The sequence below is a fragment of the Telopea speciosissima genome, chromosome 2, assembly GCF_018873765.1.
Source record: "Telopea speciosissima isolate NSW1024214 ecotype Mountain lineage chromosome 2, Tspe_v1, whole genome shotgun sequence".
In the NCBI taxonomy this organism is placed as follows: domain Eukaryota; kingdom Viridiplantae; phylum Streptophyta; class Magnoliopsida; order Proteales; family Proteaceae; genus Telopea; species Telopea speciosissima.
In genome coordinates this window covers 1,741,778-1,766,062 of record NC_057917.1, presented here as the reverse complement: position 1 = coordinate 1,766,062, position 24,285 = coordinate 1,741,778, and the positions used below count along the sequence as shown (strand labels likewise).

The 24,285-nt window shown below is 37.9% G+C and overlaps 1 protein-coding gene across 1 annotated transcript; it reads right to left on the bottom strand.

Annotated features, from left to right (window-relative positions):
* Positions 1–15,362: 15,362 nt before the first annotated feature.
* LOC122653222 (laccase-17-like) lies at positions 15,363–19,308 on the bottom strand. The gene is made up of 7 exons (XM_043847173.1): positions 19,232–19,308; positions 18,901–19,024; positions 18,671–18,822; positions 18,318–18,562; positions 17,284–17,412; positions 15,972–16,955; positions 15,363–15,595 (listed from the first exon to the last, which is right to left on the bottom strand). Exons 1-7 carry the CDS (start codon positions 19,306–19,308, stop codon positions 15,465–15,467), a joined length of 1,842 nt encoding a protein of 613 aa, XP_043703108.1. The 3' UTR covers positions 15,363–15,464.
* Positions 19,309–24,285: the final 4,977 nt, after the last annotated feature.

Here is a 24,285-nt window from a genome sequence, read left to right as displayed (position 1 = left end):
CTTCTTTCAAGGGCGGCGAGTGTCCAGACGCCAGAGTTATATATTTCTTCGTAAATAAGTGTCTCAAATTGTTTTCACACTTAATTACACAAACAACAAACTTGTACCTTTTCTTTTTTTCTTTTTTTCTTTTTTTGTTGTTGCTCTGCTAGCTACCATAATTCCCAACAAATTAATCCTCCATGTAATCACCATAATTATGGCATTTTGAATAGAGTCCTACAATTACCATTGTGCAAGATACTAAGTTGTTGGGGGTGCGATGTCTTGTATTCCATGGATTGGTTTGTGGGTTAATTCTACAGGGCCGTTAACTATATGGGTATGTCGGTAAAGTTCTTGTATAGGGTTCTTTCTCTATAGCACAATCTGAGAGAGTTGTGAGGACGAGTGGCTGTAACCCTATGTTCCATTGATAGTAAAACAGATCTCATCTCACCGTGGATGTAGACAATCTTGTTGAACCACATAAGTCGATCCTTGTGTTCATTGTGTGATAGTTGTTTGCGATTTCCATTCTTTTTTGCATCATCAATTTTTTTAATACTAAGCTTCTTTGTGCACTTCTTGCCTTATACATAGATAAGCAATACATAGTATGAATACTTCCATTTAAGCATTATTGAGTAGTACCCAAAATGAAGAAGGGAAATTGACCCAAACCCGGCCCAAGACCTAGTAATTGACCCGGGGTTAATATAATTGCCCATATCACAGGGCCCAGGCTAGCATCAACCCCAGCTTGAAGCCCATATCAACTGCCTATCCAACCCAAAGACAATATGGATGGTGAACTGCTTCGAGAAGGATCCAATCCATTCCCTCAAAGATAGGATCCGAACCCATCCCCGCAAATTAAGAAAACTCAACAACACATATGGGGGGTGACTGATCCATACAAATTTCATTAATTAGTTTATGGAATGAAGGCAGCTGGGCTTTGGGCTGTTGGTTGAGGCCAAACATTTATTAAAAACCCACAAGGCCGGGTTCGTGGAGTGAGATATAGATCAACGAAGTCACAGTGATATTAATTTGGTCAAAATGAAGTGTAAAGCAGCGAAGTTATAATAAAAAGTAAATGTGTTAGAGATGATCATGTGATCCCAAGTTAGGGACTGGCTGGCCTACACACTCCAACTGCATAATTTTATTAATAATAATAATAGATAATAAACTCTCCAATAATAATAAAGTAAAAAAGGGATATCCATCATCCATCATCTTGTAAAGATGGACAACATCATTGTACGAGGATGTCTTTCTGAGTCCCAACAGAATCCTTGATGGTAAGAATACAGATGGTCTCTCTCTCTCTCTCTCCTGCAACAGTAATTGTAGCACTAGTGAAGTGTAGTACCATTGGAATATCTTATCATCATCATCATCTCGATCTCCTCACTCATCAAACTCAGACTCAACTGAAGATGTAATATTGGTTGCTTAATTGGTCTGTGCAACAGTAGCAGCACTGTATTGGAATCTTATCATCTCTCTATGAACCTCTCAATCTTTCTATCTCCAACTTATTAATGTCAAAACCCAGAAAATTAACTTAATTATCCTACCTAGCTAGCTAGCTAGCTAGCTAGCAGCTGGATCGATCTCCTGTTCAGGCACTCCATATTGCATCAAAGTATATATCAGTTCCAGTACTGCAATTAATTTCCCACCATTGGAGGAGACAGGAGGAGAACTCCAACATTATCGATCTGACACATGAAAAAGGATATTTATATTAAAAAAAAAACCAAGTATATATCAAGTATAAGTATATATAGAAGCAATATTTGATTGAAGTAGGCTAGCAAACACATGATCATGAAGTTAAAATTAATTATGAGACATGATCATTTGAGGAGAAATGAAAAACATAATCATCTCTCTAGCTGATCTACTAAAGGAATCCAAGGTTTTCTAAGACATTAATTAATGGAGAATCCAGCATATATATATATAAGATCTCACACCCCGGCCTCATGCATGAAAAAATGGAAATATATATACAACTAACTGGAAACACTTGCAAAATTAGAAGTGATGATAGAACTAACTAAATGAGATTCTTGCTTATTTCATGAGTATGTGAATACTGAAATTAAACTGATATAGCCAGAGGCTTTCACATTAATTAATGAGGTCGATCATCATCCATATATATGAACCATTATGCATGAAGATCCCCAAAGAATTAAAGAATGCAGATCAGAACTCAGTTTTGATCTCCTGATCAGATGACTTCTACCAATAACCATGTCATGCATCCTCAGGTTTTACCAAATGTAATTAGGTTTTCATGCAAATTAAAATGCTATATATGAGTTCATAGATTTATATGTTAGTGCACACAAAAAGCATTGGAGGGATCAAATAGAAATTAATTAGATTTGTTAATTAGGATCAGGATCAAATTTAAGTTAGAAGAGAAAAACACAAAACATTAATACCACTCAGGTATTAATTATACTTGAAGGGAAATTAATTAGTAAATGTAATACAGTAACAAGAACCCACTACAAACCATAAAATTATATGAATGGGACTTGAAAATATGATGTGGATCGATGCAGCAAGAGAGACAGAGAGGATGGATGGTTGGTTGGATGAGATCTGAAAACCCTAAATCTGTCGTTGGGGGGAACAAAATCTCTTTCTCTAACTCTGGTACCTCAGAGAAGGGTCAGAAAATCCAGAAAAGAGACATCTCTCTCTCTCTCTCTCTCTCTCTCTCTCAGTAGCTCTGAGTATGCCATGCCACAAAGATTACAACATAATGGATTACCACAAAAAGACCTCCTTTTCTTACTCTTTTCGTACGGTAGAAATGATCTTGGTTAAACCACTCGATCTCCAGCAGCAAAAGCCAATCCATCCTCATTCCTGACTCCAACAGTCGGCCGGCCAAGGATATATATATCGACCACCTTAATTATTTAGCTTAAAGCACACAAATCTTAAGCGTCACCCCATTCACCAGTGTTGTTTGTAGATCACATTAAAGAGAAGCAAGCAAGATTTCAAACACACAAAGTTAGGGCTCCAGACTTCCCTTCCTTTTTTTGGGGGGGGGGGGGTTTGGGTAAAGAACAGACTAAAAGAAGTTAATTAAAATGATAATAAAACACTAACCTTGCTTAGAGGAGGATATTTCTCGTCCTTTTAAGACAACAAAAAAGAAATAGTCATTCATTGCCGATGCAGCATCATCAAGATTCCAACGCCTCTGAGAGCCCTTGGAGAAGCCAAAGTGAAAAAATAACCCCTTCATCCCTTCCAAGGACCTCTTAAAGTTTTTTGAATCTTGAAGATGCTGCACCCGCAAACACTGACTGGCCGGGTAAATATCTTGAGATCTTTGTTCATCATCATCTTCAATCCCTTCCCATGCAAAACATAGAAGCACAATAAAGAAACAGAAAAACCCCTAACCCTAATCCTAACCCTAACTATAAGCAAATCCCATACCCATGAACGAAAAGTAAAGGAAAACACACACAAAGGAGACTGGTAGGAGGGAAAGGAACGATAAAACAACATCTACCAACATCAAGTACATAAGATTCACTTGGAAGGAAAAGCAACAGTCCCACAAATCACATTTACACCTAATAAACAAGAGGATGAACTGAGACAAAACTGTGGAGTGAGAGAGATGAATCATAATATGGGGGAGAGAGAGAGAGAGAGAGAGAAGGGAGGAGGGGAAAGGGAGAGGAAATAAAGAAGAAGAAGAAGAGAGTGGATTACTAGTGAGGATTGAGGAGGAGGAAGAAGGTGTTAATATAGAGGATTTGAAGCATGGAAGAGGAGGCCGGAGGTGAGTAGTGAGTAATGAATTCTAGATACATGAGAGAGAGAGAGAGAGGATTGGTTGGTGATGAGATGAGATCTGTGAGGAAGGATGGATGGATGGATGGATGGAGGGGCCGGGGAGAAGGGTGTTGTACCCACAACAGTTACACATCGCAATCCATGGAACCATAATTACCCATAAACCTTAAAATCCTGGTGGTGCCCTAGAGCCTACTTGCTACGTACGTACAGATCGATGTCAACAACAACAACAGTAGTACTATAACTTCTTAGAATGGAAATAGGAACTTTCCCTCTAATAGTTTTGCGTTTAGGTTTGGAGGATTTCTTGCGTTCTCTACAAGCATCTGCTGTTCAACTGGACGGAATTGACATTCCCCTGACCTCAAATTTCTACGGATCTCCCTGCAAAATTTTTTATTATTTTTTTCATTCTTCATGTTTATTTAGACTAATTTTTAAGGTTTATGGGTATTTTGATAAATTTAATTTTTAAGGTTTCGTTATAAATTTGTAATGAGGGTTCTTTCTCTAAAATCACATTAATCTAAGAGATGTGTGAGGATGAGCGGTTGTAATTGTAATCCTATTTTCCATTGATAGTGAGTCGAATCACATAAATCCTTTTGTGTTTGTTTGCAATTTCCATCATTTTTCGCCATCTTTTTAGGTTCTTGTTTTTCTCCATTTGTACATAGTCAATGTAATCCGTCTGTTTTAGCCCACATTTCATGTTGGGAGAATGTTCTCTGTGCCGCAGCGCAGGTTGCGCCTAGACACATGGGCCTGACACTCAGGGGGGCAGGGTAGTCATTGCGTCCACCCCCATGTGCCTGGCGCAGCCTCCGCTGCAGCACAGAGAATAGCGCCCCTTTCATGTTTTAATTAGTTTTTCTTTAAAACTCCATTGATGGTTGCTCATAGATATCATGTCCTACCTTGATTTTGATCAGACGGTTTTTAAGCAATGGTTCATGGATACCACATACTGATCATGAGTGCCGCATTTACTTTTGTTCCATTAATTTTTTATTGGGCAAGAGATCTCTAGCTGGTCGGATGGTCTCTACACAAGCGTCTTGGTCAGTGGGTGAGCACGTCTGAGTATCTACTCTGGTGGCAGAGGTGTCATCTCACCGTGCCCTGTGAGAGGGCGTAGAAAACACTACCAAGTAGAGATCTTTTTTCCTTTTTTATATTTAGAATTTAAAACAAAGGGGGCATAAGGAGGTAAGTATGTCGTTGAATTCTAACAATGATGCATGATAGGACCTTCTTTAGATGTTAATGACTAATTAAAATAAGGGAAAAAGAACACTATCCAGTTGCGTACAGTGTGGTTTGTTTTTGCTTAGACACAAGGTCACGCTAAATAACTGTTGCACCCATAGGGACGATCAAGTATTATTTTTTTCCCCTTAAAATAATTTATGGTAAACCATTCAATGCTTAAGCGTCTAACCTATCGTTTCGTGTTTCCTCCTCGTACTGATATTGGGCTTTGCTAAATCAGTTTCCTTTTTCTTTTTTACGAAGATTAACTAGGTCTATAAAATCTTTAAGATGGATGGAGGGAAACTTAGTCCAATCTTTAATGAGAGAGAGAGAGAGAAGGAAGAATAGTATGGCTGGCCCAATAAACAATCAATGCATGGTACGTACCGCCCTTTGTTAAATGGCTGCCCTTTTGGCTATAGACAAAATTGTTTAAAGGAATCTTCCATTCTTTAAAATTGAAAATGTTTAATTAGTAATTAAGTGTTAAATAATATTTTGCGGATCATTTTATTTTATTTAAACATAGTATTAGAGTTAATTAGATTCTTTTGTTGTCTTCCCTAAATTGTCTGCTCATATGTAGAGTTAGTTATGTTAAAACTACAAAGATGTTGGAGTTGTAGAGCTATATATAGTACTCTCGATCACATGGGTTTACTCATATCCTTGGTGCCTTCATATAGTACTTGAAGAGTTATCTCCACCTAATGCTTTAAGGTTTTCGGTTGGAGCCTCCAATATTCTTTGTTATCCTTTTCTAAGTTATTTATTCATGTGTAGAGCTAAGTGTATCGAAGCTACACGAGAAGGAATGTATGTATTGAAATGTTAGGAGTGATAGAGCTATAATCCCATATAGGTTTGTTCAGGTTCTTAGTGCCTTCAATACTTGAGGTGCTATTTCTATCTAATGCCCTAAGCTTTTGGGTTTGATCCCTAAATGATGATGTATAACACTTACCGGCCTTAACTCTTAATTAAGTAGCTCAATGGATGATATATATTTGAAAACCCATATATATACACAAAATTCTTTTATTAAGGGATCTTCCATTCTTCAAAAATGAAAATGTTTAATTAGTAAAGAGTGTCATAATAAACCTGTTTAATACGCCCCCAATTAATTAAAGGTTAACCTTCAATTCCAAGCAGTGGCCCAATGATTTGTCTCTAGAGAGTTCTGTCGTCCCTAAGGAAATGAACAAGACAGCCCGGCCATATCAATCCAACTTTTAGGAAGATTAAAAGATCAGTATTTCCATCTCACTCCACTCGTTAGTGGCAGTGGGACAAAGAGTCTAAGATAGAATGATAGATATAGATAGGCATCCGTGGGAGCTAGAAGATATTGTGTTTTTCTAATTGCTGATCAAAGCCCTAATCCACTACTAATTGCGATTTGAAGGTGCAACGTCCGCACTACGTGTAAAGAAGCCAGGATCTCATCAAAAAGTACCCGTTTTATCTTTTTCTTTCTTTTTTGTTTTGTTTTGTTTATTTTTTTTTCTTTCTTTCTCAACTATCATCTTTCAACGGATTTAACTGTTGGAAAAAGAAAGAGGCCAAGAAGATAATAGAATTGTTTTTGCCGAATCGATTCGTCAGCTTTGGAGACTGATGATCACCATTCCATTCCCATCGGCTTTTAGACTTTAAAATGACTTCTTTGCCCCTATTAGGAGATAGGTATGTAAACGGATCAGATTCAGCTTGGATAGTGCTATGTCCGCATCCGCATCCGATTAGCTTTCGGATGAATTTGGATAGTACTAAACGGATATAGACACGGATATGGATAGGATATTTTATCCGTTTACATGTAAATATAACTTTTCGGATAGCTATAGCCTATCTGTATCCGCATCCATTTAACTTTCGGACGGATTCGGATAGTGATGGATTCGGACAGTGCTAAATGGATACAGATATGAAAATGAATTTCGATTATTCATTTACATCCCTATTAGGAGAGGAGAGAGATAGATCTAGATAAATATATCTCATCATAAAATTATCATTGTTAAATTGCATATAGTTATTAATGCATGCCTAGGATGCCTAAGTGCCCCCTCCAACATCTTAGATCATACTTCAAAGAGAAAATAGTAAACCTATTATTAGCTTGGTTTCTCTCAAGTCCCATTTGTTAGAAAAATAGGAAGCAAACTTAAAATAATTAAATAAATAATTTGTATTTTGAATAAATTTACAATATAATAATTCTCAAAGAATTCTAAGTTTTATTTTTAAAAACTTATTATTGAAAAGAAAAAAGTTTCTTGCACGGGCATGCAAGATGAGGAATCGAGGAAATAGTACACCTCAGTCTATCATGTGAAGGAGTAATATGATGAATATGGCCGCTAGATATTTGAATCTCCTTCTCCTCAACCAATTGTGGAGAAGCAGGGTTGGCGTCCTCCCACTCCCTCTTTTTGCAAGCTTAACTCTCATGCATCATGGGGAGACTACCATTATTATGGGGGTCTAGGCCAGGGTGATTATTTGAGGCTCTCGTGGTCAGGTTCATTTTACATTGTCTGATAAGGCAACATTCATCTCCATTCTTGTTGGAGAAGCAATGGCGTTCAGAAGTGGTTTGTTGGAAGCATTCTCAGAATGCATTGAGAATTTACTAGTGTAATCTAACTATTGTAAGTTAATCTTTACATTTGTCGGGGACAACAATCAACATTTCTTTAGTAGTTCAGCTGATTGTGGAAGATATTTTACACTAGTCATCATTTTTTAGAACTTGCTCTTTTCTTTGTATTCCTAGGGAATAAGATTGTCGTGACTCCTTTTTTATCACGGAATGCCCTAACGATTGTGTGTACAACATATGGCCGAATTCTACTCCATTATTAAAGGAGTCTTGTGGCCTAAAAACTGTGCATTCTTCAGATTCTAATGAATAAATTTTGATTTACTAAAAAAAATCAGTTTTAAATACATTTGCCTTTCCATGTATGTCCTTGTACCCTCTTGGTCATCTCATGTACCTTTTTGGTAGTTTTAGATATTTTGTCATTTGGACTTTAGGATCTATCTACGGTAGAATTTTCTCTTACCTTGCACAATCTCATAAAGAAATTAAGAAAATGGGTTTTCTATTTTGTTTTGAATTTTTAAACATAAATATATAATATCCGAATTAATTCGTTTATAAATTATCAAATTAAACCTAATTTTTTTATGTTTTGTATTATTAGGTAAATCAAAATTTTCTAACCATGATTAAAAGTGAAGAGGAGGGCAAAAGAAAAGGCAGAAAAAACAAGGAAAATGAACTTTTCAAAATGGGGTTATGGTCTTTGTTCGGAAGCAAATCTGACGCAAAATTATTATTTCACTATGACAATTGCTTTTCGCTATGAAAATCAATAATTTTGTTGGCAACTGTACTGGGAAATAGAAAAGGAAATAATAATTTTAGGGACATTAATGGTCTTTATCCGGTAGTACTGTACCCCTATGTTCCTGCACTGTTGTGTTGTGTTTATCTCTCTTCTCTTCTCCTGTGAAATGACTTCTTTGTCCCTCAAGAATATTTGTGTTTTTAAGGTCTTTGATAAAGTGTTTTCTATCGGTATAGGTTATATTCCGGGATAAAAAATACTCTCCCTAATTTTATATGTAAAAGAACAAAGATAGAAAGAGGGACCATACAACACCAAGAGGTACAGTTTGCACCCCTGAAGGGATGGGTGATGGAATCATCCAATAGGGTGGGTTTAATGAGAGACAATGTGGGGGTGTTTGGGTGGGATACGAGAGGATGTACACATGAATCTACACAGTGACATCACGGGCTTTCTTTTTCCATAAAGAAAATATGTTAACAGTTGAAATATGAATTTGTAATCTCCTCCTGTTAAAAGGGAATCCCGTTGCTAAGAGATACGTGTTTCTCCTACCCAAAAATACAAAAATATAAGATACATGTTTCTTGATCGATGTATACGATAATTTGGTTTAATTCTGATCCATGGATTAAGAATATGTGTTTATGTTAAATATATTAACATAATCAAATTTTTAAAAATTAACCAACTTTTGAGACCGCGCAATGACGGATATTGACAATAGACACGACAGTCAACTGTTTTTACCACCACAGTACTTGAGAGGGAGAGGGAGAGGGAGAGAAAAGCATGGTATGCGAAGGTGACGTCGTGAGATTGATGGGTCTCCATACGTAGGGTAGGGCCGGCCAAAGTATGGGTAGGGAAGGCAGGTAGAAGTGATGTATGAAGGTGTGGGTGCCAAAGGCCGGCCCAAAAGCAGACACACAAACAGAGGGACGTCCCCCCTTGTACGGAACCAATCTTAATTTCACCCGTATGGATAATAACGGTGGGATTGGGATGAGATCATGAGAAGGAAGTGTTTGATCGAGTTCAGCTCTGGAGGCAGCTGGGGCTTTCCTCACTCCTCAGACGTGGCCTTGATCGATCATTTTTAGAGACACCCATCCATGACCCAACTAAAGGAAAGGAAACAAAGTCCCTTAACTGAACGTAGTTACTGAACCTAACCTAAGCACGAGTTGAGTTGGGTTGGGTTGGGTTGGGTTGGGTTGGGTGGGCCTTTTCAAGTTTCCAATAAGACCCAAAAACAAAACAAAACCTAATAGCTAGGCTTCTCTCTGGGGGCGTTCTCTTGCCCTTCTCTCTCTAGAATCTAGTTCTCTTCCCAATTCACCCCTCTCCCCCCGCATACGTAAATTATTCTTACCCTCTTCATCATTACTGTTACTGCTTCCCCTATCTTTTACTGCAGCTTTCCTTTTCACATGAATAAGTATCACCTCATTTAATCCTATTTTTCTTTGGGTAAAAGGCTAATTCTTCACCTCATCCCCCTTCTCACTTTATTTCATTTTTTCTTTCTTTGCAGAATGAATCGAAAGAACAAAAATTAGGATTTAGGAACCCCGTCCCTTCAGTTTAGGCCTTTAACTGATCTGGCTCCATTGATTAATTGTCCCTTCTCCAAGTAAGATAAATCCAGCTCAGACTCACTCAGGGTCTTTCTTTCAGTTTCTGTTTTCTTTTTTCCCTTCCCCCTTTTCTTTCAAAGACGAGAGAGAGAGTCCAGAGAGAGTCCAGAGCACCAGCTGTTATGGTTTCCATTTTAGGGTTAATGAGGGAAGAAACGAAAAGACAAGGAGAGAGGTAACCATCCCAATATTGTAGGTTTTTGCCATGGAGAGATTTGCATCATTGCTCTCTCTGTTTTTGTGTTTTTTTCTTTAACTGGAATTACTTGAGGAGCCTAACCTTTACTATAACCTAGGACCTCTTTTTTCTCACTAATGACTCTCTGCTCCTATTTACTATTATTTATTTTACTGTCTCTCTCTCTCTCTCAAGTAAAGTTGTGGACATTTGGTTTGTCAAATCAAACTTTTGGGTTAAATCGTCTTCTTTCCCATCATCAACCCACCTTCTCCTCCTCAGGTGTGTGTGTGTGTGTATTGTGTAACCCTTCTCAGCTTGTTTCCCTCTCTACCTGCTTTAGAAAAACCAACAAGCTAGGGTGGAATGGGAAACCGATGGTGTGGTGATGTACTCACTTCTCTCACTTCAGCTCAGCTCTGCTCTGCTCATTTCAATCTCAATCTCAATCTCAGCTGGGCATCACGAGAACACACAACTACTAGTCTACTATACTGCTACTACTACTACCATTATTGCTACTATTAGTGTCACTGTGCTACTGACAATGTATATAACTCTCCAATTCATAGCTATTATTGATCTCCCTTGCTCTATCGATCTGCTTGCAATCTTCCTTTTATGATTATATTTGTTTCTTTACCTTTTTTTCTTTCCATAATGCCTCCTTTTTTTGGTATTCAAAACCCTAATCTGATTCAACCCCATCACTCGTTTTTTAATACCTACCCCATTTCTGGACCCTGAGGCTTTCTTTTCAACCCTTTTTTTAAATTTATTTAAAAAGAATTGTCAGCATCATTGTTCGTAATCTTGGATCGGATCGTATCAGTCATGATTGATCTTAAGATTATCGGATAGTACCGGCCTTGACCAATCCCGATTCTGATACCTGAATTACGAAGCATGGTGGTCGATCAATATATATTCTTTATGGAAGAGTGTGGCCCATATATGTGGGGGCCAATGAAAACATGCACATTGACATCAAGGAGTGAGATTTCTAACTTTCAAGGGCGGGGTGAATAGATGATCATTTCGCCGCTGCAATGTCTGGATGTATGTAAACCATATCGCTGAGAGAACTTTTCTCCTAAGTAGAAAAAAACCTTTTTCTAGGTGTTTAGTTCGCTAAAGCAGCATTGACTAATTTTTTTTTTTTTGCGGGGGTAGGGGTGGGGGTGGGATGAGCACCCAAAGGGTTCGTTCATTGACTTCCTTTCCTAAAGTTTCTTATAGCTGAAACAAATATTATAATAATCATATAACGGAAACAACGAACTTCGATAATTGCGACAATCTCACTAGGTAGTGGGAAGACGATTCTTCATATCAATTCACCCTCCAAATCTGAGGACACTGATGAAGATCCTTCGAGACACGAGCCGCACAGAGATGAGGCAGCCGTAGAGCACCAACACTGTGTGCAGCTGCCTCCTAAAATACACAAAGGGAAAGGGATAGGTTAAGGCACTCAAAACCCTGCGCGTAGATCCCACCTGATTCCTATGTGGCTTCCCAATTCCTTGTGGGCGTGGAATTTGGATGCAACCCAAATCCTAACATCATATAAGAATAACTCGAGGTCAGATTGTTCAATTAAGTGAGTTTAACTAATTACTTAGTAGTTTTCTATTCATTGTGGTCTTGGATCGTCAGGTATTTTGAATATTTACCATTAACGTACGAATCGGTGCAAGGTATGCTTAAATCTCTTTTCAATAAATCATTACATCATGTTCTAGGTTCACTATATGGTTTTCGATTAAGAATTCATCTCAATGATTAATGTCTAACATGGATCATATATGCCCAAGGCCAGCTGCATGGAATCCGGCCACTCCTTTTCTCTCCCATTAGTAGATTCCATATGGCTGTCCCTAGATGTACGAGATCACAAGAATACGATCCAGCTTGAGAGTAACCAAACCACGGAATAATAGAATATCTAACAAGTCTTAATCACTGGATTTTCCGTTCTCCATTAGAGAAAGAAGATAGATATGTCAGAAAAAATAGTATAATACACATTAATTACCCTCAACTTCATGTCTTTAAATCCCTAACACATAATTTACGGGAAAATGTTCTATGGAGGGAATTCTGTGCTCAGACACACACAGTGGGGGCGAAATGACCGCGTCCCATGAAAGGTGAAAATCCCATCCCTGAGATGTCAGTGCGTGTGTGTATATCGGTTGCCACGTGCGATCCCTGCGCTCCCCCTTTTTTTAATGAAGAATTTTCTCATTGTAACGATATAAAAGGTTGGGGTATCTGACTGACATTTACACTTCAGTGTGGGACTGTGGGTTCATAAGGGGCCGAGAGAATGGTTTGAGGTTTTGGTATCGCTAGCCAAGCTTTGAGGGTTTGAATCCGATTAGGTAGACGGTTTAATTTTCAGACTGAACTAAAAAAAAAACAACAAAATTAAATGTGGTTCTGGTCTAACTTGGTTCGAATTCCATTTAGGTCCAGTTTTCAAAACTATGTTATATTTTAACCTTCATTAACATATTATTAAAGAATGGAGCTATATGTGACCGTTTTGTGTACATTTTAAATTATTTTCAATGGCTTTTTTTTCATTTTTCTGTTTTTTGATAGAAATTTTCAAAGGCTGACATTGTCAATTATTTATTTGAAGAGGGCATCATGGTTTTAGATATCGGATCAGAATCAATCAGAATGTGAAACCACCAATTCTGATTATACCCTATTTAATCAACTATGAAAGCAAGCAAAGAATAGCGAAAAGAATCTCCACACAAGCAACGTGGGGATTCCTTCCCATGCTCTCTTACATAATGAGTCGTGGGCCTAGACCGACACTCTTTCTCCTCAGACACCATCTGGACCCCTTTAATGAACGAAAGTGTTTCTCCTCCACTATTCATGCGGCGAGGACGATTCCACCTATGTAGGCCCGTCGTCGGAAACCCATATATACCTTGAAGAATAATAATCAGATTTCATAGAGAGAATATTTTTATCACTTTTAGTGTGGGGGATATATAAAGATCTTTCTGTACTAAAATATCTTTTTACCTTTAATTTTAATCAAGGCTGCATTGAACATTTAAACGGGTACAATGATGTTGGAGTATCTTAAAAGACTCCATCCTTAAATAATCTTTTTCGAAAAATTTGATTGCCAACCCTCACCCTCTGTGGTATAGCAGTAGATCTACGAGGCATGATTCTCTAAACGTATTTTGTAACCTGATTCTTCTCTATTTTCTCACTAATTCAAGCTCAAAAGTTATTCCAAAATTGCATACCAAATACAACCTAAATAATGGTTAAATAACCTTTTTGTTTGAATTATGAATGGTTTTTGACAAGATCCGACATCTTGATCCAATTGCCCGACAGGCCTATGAAATATTGGATACCCTATCTTTTAGAAAAACTCCTAATATTGGCCGGCCCAAGACTGACAGACCCATTGATTTCAAGTCAAACCCTTTCTTGCCTGTCCTACAGGCCCAATACCTCTGCCTATTAAGCCCTGGAACAGATTTGGGCCTTAATTGGACTCGGCTCAAATTATTTATTTATTTCCTTTCCCTGTGATTGCTTGGCATTTGTTAACATGAACTATTAAAGAAGTTAGGGTTTAACCCAAATAGTTAGGGCACACCATTGATGGGGCGACCTTTAATGCTTCAGCCCAATCCAAGATGTGGGTATAATATGTGAAAGTGAAACACACAGAGCTGACCCCAATATTGAACTGTTCTAATGCTTGGCCCAGCTTATGACCCAAAGCACATACCAGACTTAACTCCAAAGGTACATAAAACGGAGCAAAGCAAGCATCATAGAGAAGCGTAATTTGCTAAGCATTTCTCAAGAGAAAAAAGGGTGGTGTTTTAAATTATCACTTCAACGTCAAATTAGGAAGAAAATTAAAAAGTGGATTATGATTGTCACAAGGGTCTGTTGTTTTTCAAAAGTCACAAGACATGTATTAAGTCAAGCCATATGGACAGATGATGTGTCCGTTCTGACCGTTGGATCAAGAAGGCATGGTCTAGATTAGTCATCTGTCAAATTTCAAAGTTTAATTTAATCAAATACTGTATTTGCATGCATCCCATGTATGTACGTCCAGATATGCGTACCAAAACTTTGTTATCCTAATTCTTAATGGAAATAGGCAGTCTAGATAAAAATAAATAAATAATTCAGATTTATCTTGCGATTTTCAAAACGTCACATTCCATTGTTACATTGATAACTAATAATAGAACCTAAAAGAAATGGTAGAGGATGGGTTATTATTAGCTAAAAGGTCCCCAACAACACATCAGTTCCCCCCCCCCCCCCCCTTCTTTCTTCCTGTGATGTATATTATTTTGATAATGACGACATTTTATCTTTGATCAATATCAACCCATTACTTATTTTAAATATCCTTATTTTGGTATGCGCAGGATCCAATTCCAGAGACCTAACCTCTTTTGGTTGGGCATATTGCATTTTGTTAGGTGAAAGTTTTCATTTTGATCGTTGCGGGTTATTTCACTTCTCGCCATGAACTAGAGTTAGAAGTTTTTATTATTGCAGCAGCCAGCAGGTCTTGATTAAGCTACTCAGCTGGATCTGAAGTTGAAAGACATTTGGTGCTTAAACAAGATGTTGCCCGGTCTGCTTCCATCCCCAACTCAAGCAGCATGGTCATGGCCCCTGGTGTCTTATTTTTTTGGAAACTTTTGATAATCTTAATGGTCCTAATTTTTTAACCACCAAAGATCCTTTTTTGTTGACCGACTTTAACTAATCACTGGCCTACTAAAGCTCGTCAGGATAGATTATCATTTGTTTATGATATTCATTTAAATCTACTTGTCTGTTAATATATTTTTTATTTCATTAAAAAAAAACACATTAATTTCAAATTTCAATAAAGTAAATGAGTATTGATTCAATATCTACACTTCTCAATTACATCTCTCTTCAGACTCTTGAACCATCCAACGATGACGGCCGAAGCAGAATTACAGTTTCATATCTCAATCATCGAAAAGAATTACAATCATAAGTTAAAAGAAAAAATGTTATTGGATTCCCTTGGAAAGTCCTAAAAGTTGGGGAAGAAAGAAAGAAAGAGTGCCAAAAGGTCCACTCTACAAACACAAGCACTCCAAAATGGAAGCCACGCACAAACGAAACCAGTAGTCAAAGTCAACACTTGGGTAGATCGGAGGGTGGAGGTGGTAACTTCTGATTGGGGAGTTCTCCATCCAAGACGATCCACACCATCCTCAAGCCCCAGCTTGTGTGGATCTCGAAGTGACAGTGCATAAGCCATGCTCCTGTTGCCCATGTCATTGGCTGGTCAGTATCCATATATATATGCAATGGTAAAAATATCATACACTAATAAGTGTACCCACTAATGGAACGAATTTTTATCCTCTCCTGTTACAGCACAGCGCTGTAACGTATCGTGCGGCAGCTGCAGAGGCCATGGCACCATGTGAGGCCCACTGTGTCACATGGCCTCTGCAGTGTCGAGATGCATTACAGCACCGTACTGTAACAAGAGAGGATAACGATTCCTAATGGAACCATGAAATATTACATGTCATAGGGCAAAGCATCAGGATTTATTGAGATGAGCATCAGTTGTTGGGAATTGAATAGAACTCATCCTTAAAAACTATCCATAATTAATAAGCCACCACCCACCTGGATTGTCTGCGAAGAAGCGAATAGCAACCCAACCGCCAACTGGCACGCCTACGGTATTCTGCTGAACTGGATCGACAAGATTATAATTTGGTGGATCCTTATTGGGATCAAAGTTACCGAACGCCCGGCCAACCACGAAGAAGTCGTAGCCATGGAGGTGGAGTGGGTGGCTTTCAGCACCAAGGATGGAAGTGTCCTGCAACACAAGTTCCACACTAGTGTTGAAGGAAAGTACCACTGCCTTGGTGCCATTGCTGACCATGGTGTTGTTAGGAGGAGTTCCCGTATAGTTGAAGGGGATGGGTGCTTTTGTAGGGAAGTCAGTGGTATATACTCCCTTGGATTGACCAAAGTAATGGGCCTGAAGGATGGCCACACTTGGGAGTACAAAAGAGATGTTGTTCAGTCCAGACGATAACTTTGCTCCATTTGGGCCTTGGCAAGTTTGATTTATGGGACATGGGCTTGTACCCATTCCTACAGTGAAAAAGAAGCTCTTATCAACTTTTTGTGGGACTTTAACTGGGAACTGTGAAGTGGCCAAGCTACGGAGTCTACTAGTGAAATTGACAACAAAGGAAGTATCAGTGATGTTTGGGAGAGTTGGCTCGAACAATGGAAGATTTTTCATGGAAAATCTTGGAGAAAGCGAAGAAAAATCAAATGGTGGTGGTAATTCATATTCAAGGATCCCAATTGTGGTAGAGTTGTCAAAGGTGCCTTGGCCTGTGAAATAGGGTCTTGCAGCCATGAAGAAAGTTGCATTTGGAAAGTATGGTTTGGTACGAAGAAGAACGTCTGTGGTTTGTCCTGGAGTAACAAGGAGAGTGTCTGTGTTAAAGGGTTTTACGTAGCTGGCATCTGTTCCAACTATGGTGACTGAGTGGTTAGCAATACTGAAGAAGAGCTCATCGTTCATGGCAGCATTGATTATACGAAGTAGATATGTTTTCTCAGGCTTCACCTTTAGTTTGAATGTATCTGTCATCAAATAGAGAATTGAAGCACCATCAGACATCAAAAGAAAAAAAAAAAAAAAAAAACCAGAAACAGAAATCTACTTACCTGAGAATTTTATTTGGAAAATTTTTAATTTGACATTTAAAATTTTACTTATTGAAATGTGCTTGAAAAAAATTTTAACATATAAAATTTTTTATTTATAAAGTAAAATATTTTAGGTAAAATTTTACGCCAAAACAAACGGAGCTTCAGTTACGCGATTGGGAAGGAAAATTCAATAGAACCGAATTGAAGTTCTACTTAAGCAACACCCAATGTAGTAAAATTCATGAGCTGTGATCAACACCTTTGGTAGAACAGTTGTAGAGGAGTCCAGGGAGCCCGTTAATGGTGTATGCATCGGAGACATTGGGTCCCCCTCCAGTCTGCATAGCTTGGTTTATTACTGCCTCAGGGTCTACGTTCCACCACTCTCCTGCAGGTATAATATGTAAAAACTGCCCGTTAATGGTGTATGTAGAAAACACAATATATCAAAAGAAAGAATAATCAAATAACTACAACACAAGAATATACGTATACGTGGATTGTGAGATAAGAGCATATCTTCACTAAACAATGGAGAATAGGGTTACAAGCATTTTTCCTCATGTCTCTCTATTTACAGAGAATTCTCTATTAATCCTAATGATTCCATTGCTACCAATTTAAAGGGAAAACATAGAAATATAATTTCTTGGGGCCACCCGCCCGAGGCTGACTAGGGCCCAGAAGCTCCCGGTTCGTGCGTGGCGCGGGGCCATATACGACAATTAAACCAAAAAAAAATGAATCATATTCAGGGCGTAGCCTCCACTAGTACCCCTCTCTTTTCCTTTCCTCTTTAGTAATGACTTCTCTACACCCAAACTGGTGAAACCGGACTGAACCAACCCATTATAACCTTAACCAAACTGAACCGTCTTAACCCGGAACTGGATGGACAAATGAAATCAAACAGATATAAGAATCCGATTCCAGCCCGATACTCATTAAAATTCCCATAATTTGCATTCATATATATATATATGTCAAACCGAAACCAACCCTATAATAAACGGATTTAAAAAACCAATAAGAACCCAAACCCGAAGCTTGCCTTTTTGGTTTAGTTTCGGATTCACCCTTACTATATCAAAACTGATTCAGCCTGGACCGAAACCAGTCCAAACCGATGGATTGAAAGTCCCTTTCCAAAATTAATTACCCAAAATCACATAATACAAGATATCAATCCTCACTCCATTTTTTTATTTTTTATTTTTTTTTAAAAGTAAAAAAAGATACTATTTAAAAGGTAACTTATATTATATAATTTAGCTGCAACTAGCTTATAATTACCGAAGATGATGGGGACTTCCTTGTAGGGTTTGGGGAAAGGGTAAGAAAGGTTGCGCATGGGGAGGACGATGATGGGTCCATAGAGGGTTGCCCTTAGCCATGAGCTGTGGGCGTGCCAGAAGAGCGTCCCTCTCTGCCCAGTAATTGTGAAGTTGTACACGTAGCTCTGACCCTTCTGTATAGGGCACTGAGTCACATAAGCCGGCCCATCCGCCCAACCGCTCTGAATCTGTCGAACGCCATGCCTGCTCTCCCAGTTCATTATGATCCATCAAACATACAAACGCAACAAACATCAGGTGATGATGAGATGAGAGGAGGGGTTCCATTATTCCATAAGCCATAATCCATACCAGTGCACTGTGACATTGTTCTGAACATGGTTAATCACCTTCACAACAACTCGATCACCTTCCCTTGCGACTATGGGAGGCCCTGGGTATTGTCCATTCACGGTTATAATGCTCTTCGTGTGGCACAATCTCGTTACGTTTTGCAATTTGATCTGCAAAACCAAAACCCAATTTACATATCACATGAATGATAAAATGATCCACTGAAAAGTACTGACTGTTACACATACATCAAACTTGTAGTGCCTCGTCATGATGTTGGCATTAATATTTGCAAATGCAAGCTCCGGCAAGAACCAGAAAGCCGTGGACATGAAGAGAAGAAGAAAAGCAGCTGCCATGGAAACAGGTACTCTGTTTCCACTTACAATGGAAGAGAACTCTCAAAACACTAAGAAGGGGTACCCTGTCTGTTATGAGCTTATGGGTTTTAATATTCAGACAGAGATAGTGATGGATCTAGCCAGTTTGGTTGATTAGGTGATGAGATTACCTCAAAAGGAAAATGAAAACGCTCTCATGTTGTCAACTCATCCTCTGTTTGGGACTTCAAAGAATTACAGATGAGAGGTGTTTGTCAAGCTGAATTTTAGAGTGTAAACGAAGTAATTAAGATTTCTTCTTCCTTCATCGATCATATGCAAGTACCGACAAAATCCAGTACATTTTACTTTCTTCCTCAGATTCAACTTCAAAAGCTCAGAATTTCTTCTTGTGCCTGAAAATAGGGGTGTCAATCGGTGGGTTCAGTCAGGTTTTGGTTCGGTTTGAGTTGATTTTGGTGTGGGAATGGTGAAATCGAAACAAAACCATTAAGGAAAGTTCAGTTTGGTTTCAGGTTTACATCGATTCTTGTATCAGTTTGTCATCGGGTTCGGTTTGGGTTCAGTTTATTATATACATTTATATAAAACTATAGAAAAAACTTGGTTCAGCTTATTTTGGTTTTGGGGTAGTAATCCTCCAAACGGAAAACAACCCGATAGGACTTCAGTTTGGGTGGGATATTTTGGTTTGGTTCGATCCGATTTATCCAATTCGATCCCAACTTTGACGCCCCTACTGAAAAGTACTTTTCTTTCAGTTTGTCCGAGTACAATTAGGGTCTTTTGGGTCCCTCTCCTTCTAGACTCTCTTTCCAATATTGTCATGGTTACGCTCAGGTGGTAAAACGTCTGTCTATGTAGCCATGGTTTACCATCTTCTCAAGGGAATTCCTACTATCACTAATTCTAATTATTTTGGATTTATTTGGAGCTGGTCCTGGTCGTCATCTCTTATGCCTTTGTAAACAAGTTATTATAGCCCACTATACTGTCATCATTCTAATAAAAAATGGGTTCCCCGATTTGACTCGCCCATCCCTATACGAAAACTAGGGTTCCAATTTTGGCTGATGCGGATTGTCATAAGCTGAGGATGATCCTGAATTTTGGCTGATCTATAGCCAACCCCCTTTTATGGAAACTAGGGTTAGGGTAGTTTTATAATGATACTGATCGATTTCAACCCGATTCCGGTCAATTGACGAGATCAGACTATCGATTATGATATCTAAAACCTTGAGTAAGATGGTTGAGGCTGTCTTGATTCTGACTGATCCGGCTCCGTTAATCCTTTTACGAAAATTAAGGTTTAAGCAATTTCTTTTGGGGGGGGTCTTGGCATGCACACGAGTCAATGAGAGTACGAATGAAAGCATATTGAGGGTGGGATTTCCATCCTATTGTGTCTGGGTGTGGACAGTACACTCCCCTCACAAAATTTTTTGTTCTTTTTTGACACTTTTACCTACGATTAGTTTGGTCTTTGACCTGGGTTGGTGGCAACTTTTCTAAGACCCAACCCACTTTTAGCAAAATAAACCCGGTCCAAGCAGCCAACTTATACTAGTTCACCTGAACACACCTAATCAGAAAGGGAAGTTGTCCATAAAGTACACTCTCTAGACAATGAAATTGGTTAGTGTAGGTTTGTGTTTTCCCTCAATTTTTTTTGGGTCTAGCTGAATTATATCCTAGCCTATGATCCATCAGTACTCCAGCTCTAGAAAACTTATCCTTGAAACAAAGGAAGAAAAAAGTACATTCTTGATGAAAATTAATGGCCAACCATTACCTTAAAAAAAAAACGGATTTCTGATAGGAAAATTCTGAAACAAACTTCAGTGAAGCATCAGATTAAATAAAAATTAAGTATGAATTCTATGAGTATCATCTACTTAAGGAGATGAAATCAAGTGGTACATGGCTTATGATTTCAGTCAAAATACCTCTATAGGTGAGTTTGACACTTATGTACCCCCAAAAAAAAAAATTTGTCATTTGTCTTATTCTCAACAGATCTTTAAATTAAGGGTATAAAAGGATTTTAAAAAATAATTTGATATGTCATTGTCGTTTACATTTTTTAGTATACATGTTGAAATGGCTTTATAACAAAAAAAAAATGTAAAATGACTATATTTACACTCACTAGAAAAAAGTATATGTTATATGCAAAGGTTAAAAAGTAAACTAATTACCAATTATTTGACATCTTGAGGAGTGCCAATAAAAAAAAAAAACCCATTAAATAGAGTACTACATTACCACTTTGTCCATTCTCCTAAATGAGAGATGTCTTTCTAAAATACTGTGGTAAAGTTTTTTCCAATTTTTCCATAAGGTGTGCGTCTAAATCAAAAGCCTAAGCTTTACAGTGGAAAGGTCCTTCACAACTTCATAAGTCTAGTAATCGTACACTAGACTAATTTGATACTAAACCCTTTATTCCTAGCCATAGAGTTGCAATCATTGCATAAACTTCCCCTAATTTTATATTATGGGGCTACATGGTCTGTGTACCAATGTCATCCAACTCAAAAGCCCAAGCTCTAATTAAGATAGATATGCCATTCTCAAGGTCCTAAACTCGATCAACAATTGCTTATTAGCCAAATGACAGTGCGATTAAACTCCCTTTTCTTGGCTATAGAACTGCACTCACTAAATCAATTGACTCTTGGAATGAAACTAGAAAGGTAGAAATGCGGTGAGTAACAATTTGATTAATATTTTTTTTTATTAACAGAAAAAAAATTTTGATTAATTTTTGGGACTTTAACCACAGCTTATATTAACTCATGTCCTTTAGTCTCTTTTTTGTTATTTTTTGTTGATGGTTAATGCTTGTATCAGGGTTCAGTAGCTAGTTCAACACAGATCTTCTACAGCGTGCTGCCTTGTCCTGCCTGTGCTGCGCAAACACAAGGCGACGGGCATTGACCGCCTTATCCCCGCTCAAGCGGGGGTAAGGTGATCAATGTGTGCCGCCTTGTGTCTGTGCAGCACAGCAGGACGGATAGCCCGTGCCGTAGAATAGCTGGATCCGAGCCTGCTAGAGTTAATTTTAGTTTGAGAAATTAAATAGAAATTAATACTTCCCCTCTGTGGGTAATCGAACTGTCAAATGATCATTTTAAGTTTGATAGTGGTCTTAAAATATACCTGAAACCATAGGGTCCCTCTTAAAATTTTTAATTGTAAACAACTGAGAGAGGGAGGGTCTGAACTACGAAGTTGAATGAGGTGTTATAAAGCATCAAACGATTAAAAGCAAATTTCAGTTAGGTGTGTTGGTTGCGACTTGGAACATTTCCATTTTTTATAATCCAGTCTCATATTGGGAGAATGATATATGATCCTACTACCCCCATCATACAATGATGGTAACCAGTGTGAGAAACATTGTAAAGTGTTATGTGCAGAGGGATACTTAAAGGAAAGTGGGGTTTAGCTTGGATGGAGTCTCTTTTTTTTTTGTTTTTGTTTGGTAGAAGCTTAGATGGAGTCTCATCCTCATCCATAGCTAGAATTGGTCACTTTTTTTTTTTGTTTTTTCTTATAGCAGGTAATGAGTATTGTGGTTGAGTAAGGTGATCAAGATTGTGTTTGGTAAGCAAAACAAGTTTTCTGGGAGTGGTCTCAAAACGTGTTTTCTACCGACCTAGAATACATTCCAAGAATGCATATCAAATACTACACAAGAATGACCAGTTTGACTCTTAGATTTAATAATGAAAAACTAATTAGTATATGAGAAAAAAGTCATCCTTTGCTTTTATTTTTTTTTTTTACAGAAAAATAAGATAATAAGTTACAAGTAACACGTAGCATAACTATTAGAAGATTTTATAATAGATACAAGAATCTTACATATTGAAAAATTAAAAAAAAAAAACATAAATAAGCCTTATGAATTTAGAAACTATGGTTCATTTATTCCTCCCAAAATAATAAGGATAAAATGCAACAATTGCTTTTGCAGTTCAAACTTCAAACAAAAGGGGGATATGGATTGCCAATTTGAGCCTTTGGATGCCTTTATCGCCTCTTAGAATAGCCTCATGATAAATCTAAGACCTATTGTGTATAATATTTTTCTCTTTTCTTTTTCTTATATAATTCTTTCCCCTTTTCTTTTTCTTGGATGGAAAAATATTTCCTCTTATTTTCTACATAATATCATTTGGTACTTCCAAAGGTAGGGTGCCATCCCATCTAATGGTCTATTGATTACTTCATCTCTTCAAACAATCGATGTTAGTATACCAATGTATCATTCTCAGGGTTCTCTGAGCAAGTGGAATAGAGAGGTGCACCAATGAAATAGGGCAAAGGGTAGTAAGATCATTTCATGTGAGAGGGAGAGATAGACATAGAGGGTGCTAGTGTACCATGTCCTGACAGCTCAAATAACCTGCGCATTTTCCACACCGACAGACTTCAAACCATCGGATTGACATCTTTCATTAAGGATCTTTGATGTAATTAAGATATAACAATAAAAGTAAAATTAAATAAGAATTCCAATACCGTTTTCACAGGTTAACGATTAAAATAATTAAGATTTACCAAAAAAAACTTACTACAATTAATGTAAGTTTCTCTTAAATCCTCTCACATGGCACTTGATGTTTTTTCCTACACCCCCTTAAACTTTGGAAATGACCAGAGATGTGGTGATCATTTCACACGCTTGTGTAGCGTTGGTTCTCCCTTAAAAAAACATAATCTCCTTATCAACGCTGCTTCGGTTTTTGCACATGGAAAGGTAAATAAAACAATTCTGCTCATTGGATGTTTTGGACTTTGGATTGACCAATGTCAAATTCCATACTGAAATTCATTCTCATATCTATACAAATTCTTGTTAGGTCCCAAAATTTTTAATACCTTTTTTGGCCAATTGACAAAATTCAAACTGAGTTAAAATTTGACTAGACACCCAAGTGATCTGAAGGGATAGCCAAGTCTATCAAATCAATGCTATTTTATTTTCTCCCCAATCACTCTACTGGGCCTAGGCCTGGGCCTGGGCTTGGGCCTGGGCCTGGGCCTGGAGCAGCAATTGCTGGGTTCTGACCATGCAGCTTCCTACTTTCTAGAAATAGAATAAGAACCTGATTCTAAAAGTTGTTTCAAAAGTACTTTTATTAATTAGCACAATCTAGGGACCTCAAGGGTAAAGATTAATTAAAGGGCGGCCCCAGAGTCGACATGGAGGCTCTGCACATAGAAAGTCGGTGAGAGGACTTGTGTTTCATTTACTGGTCCAAGTCTGGAGCGGTTCAA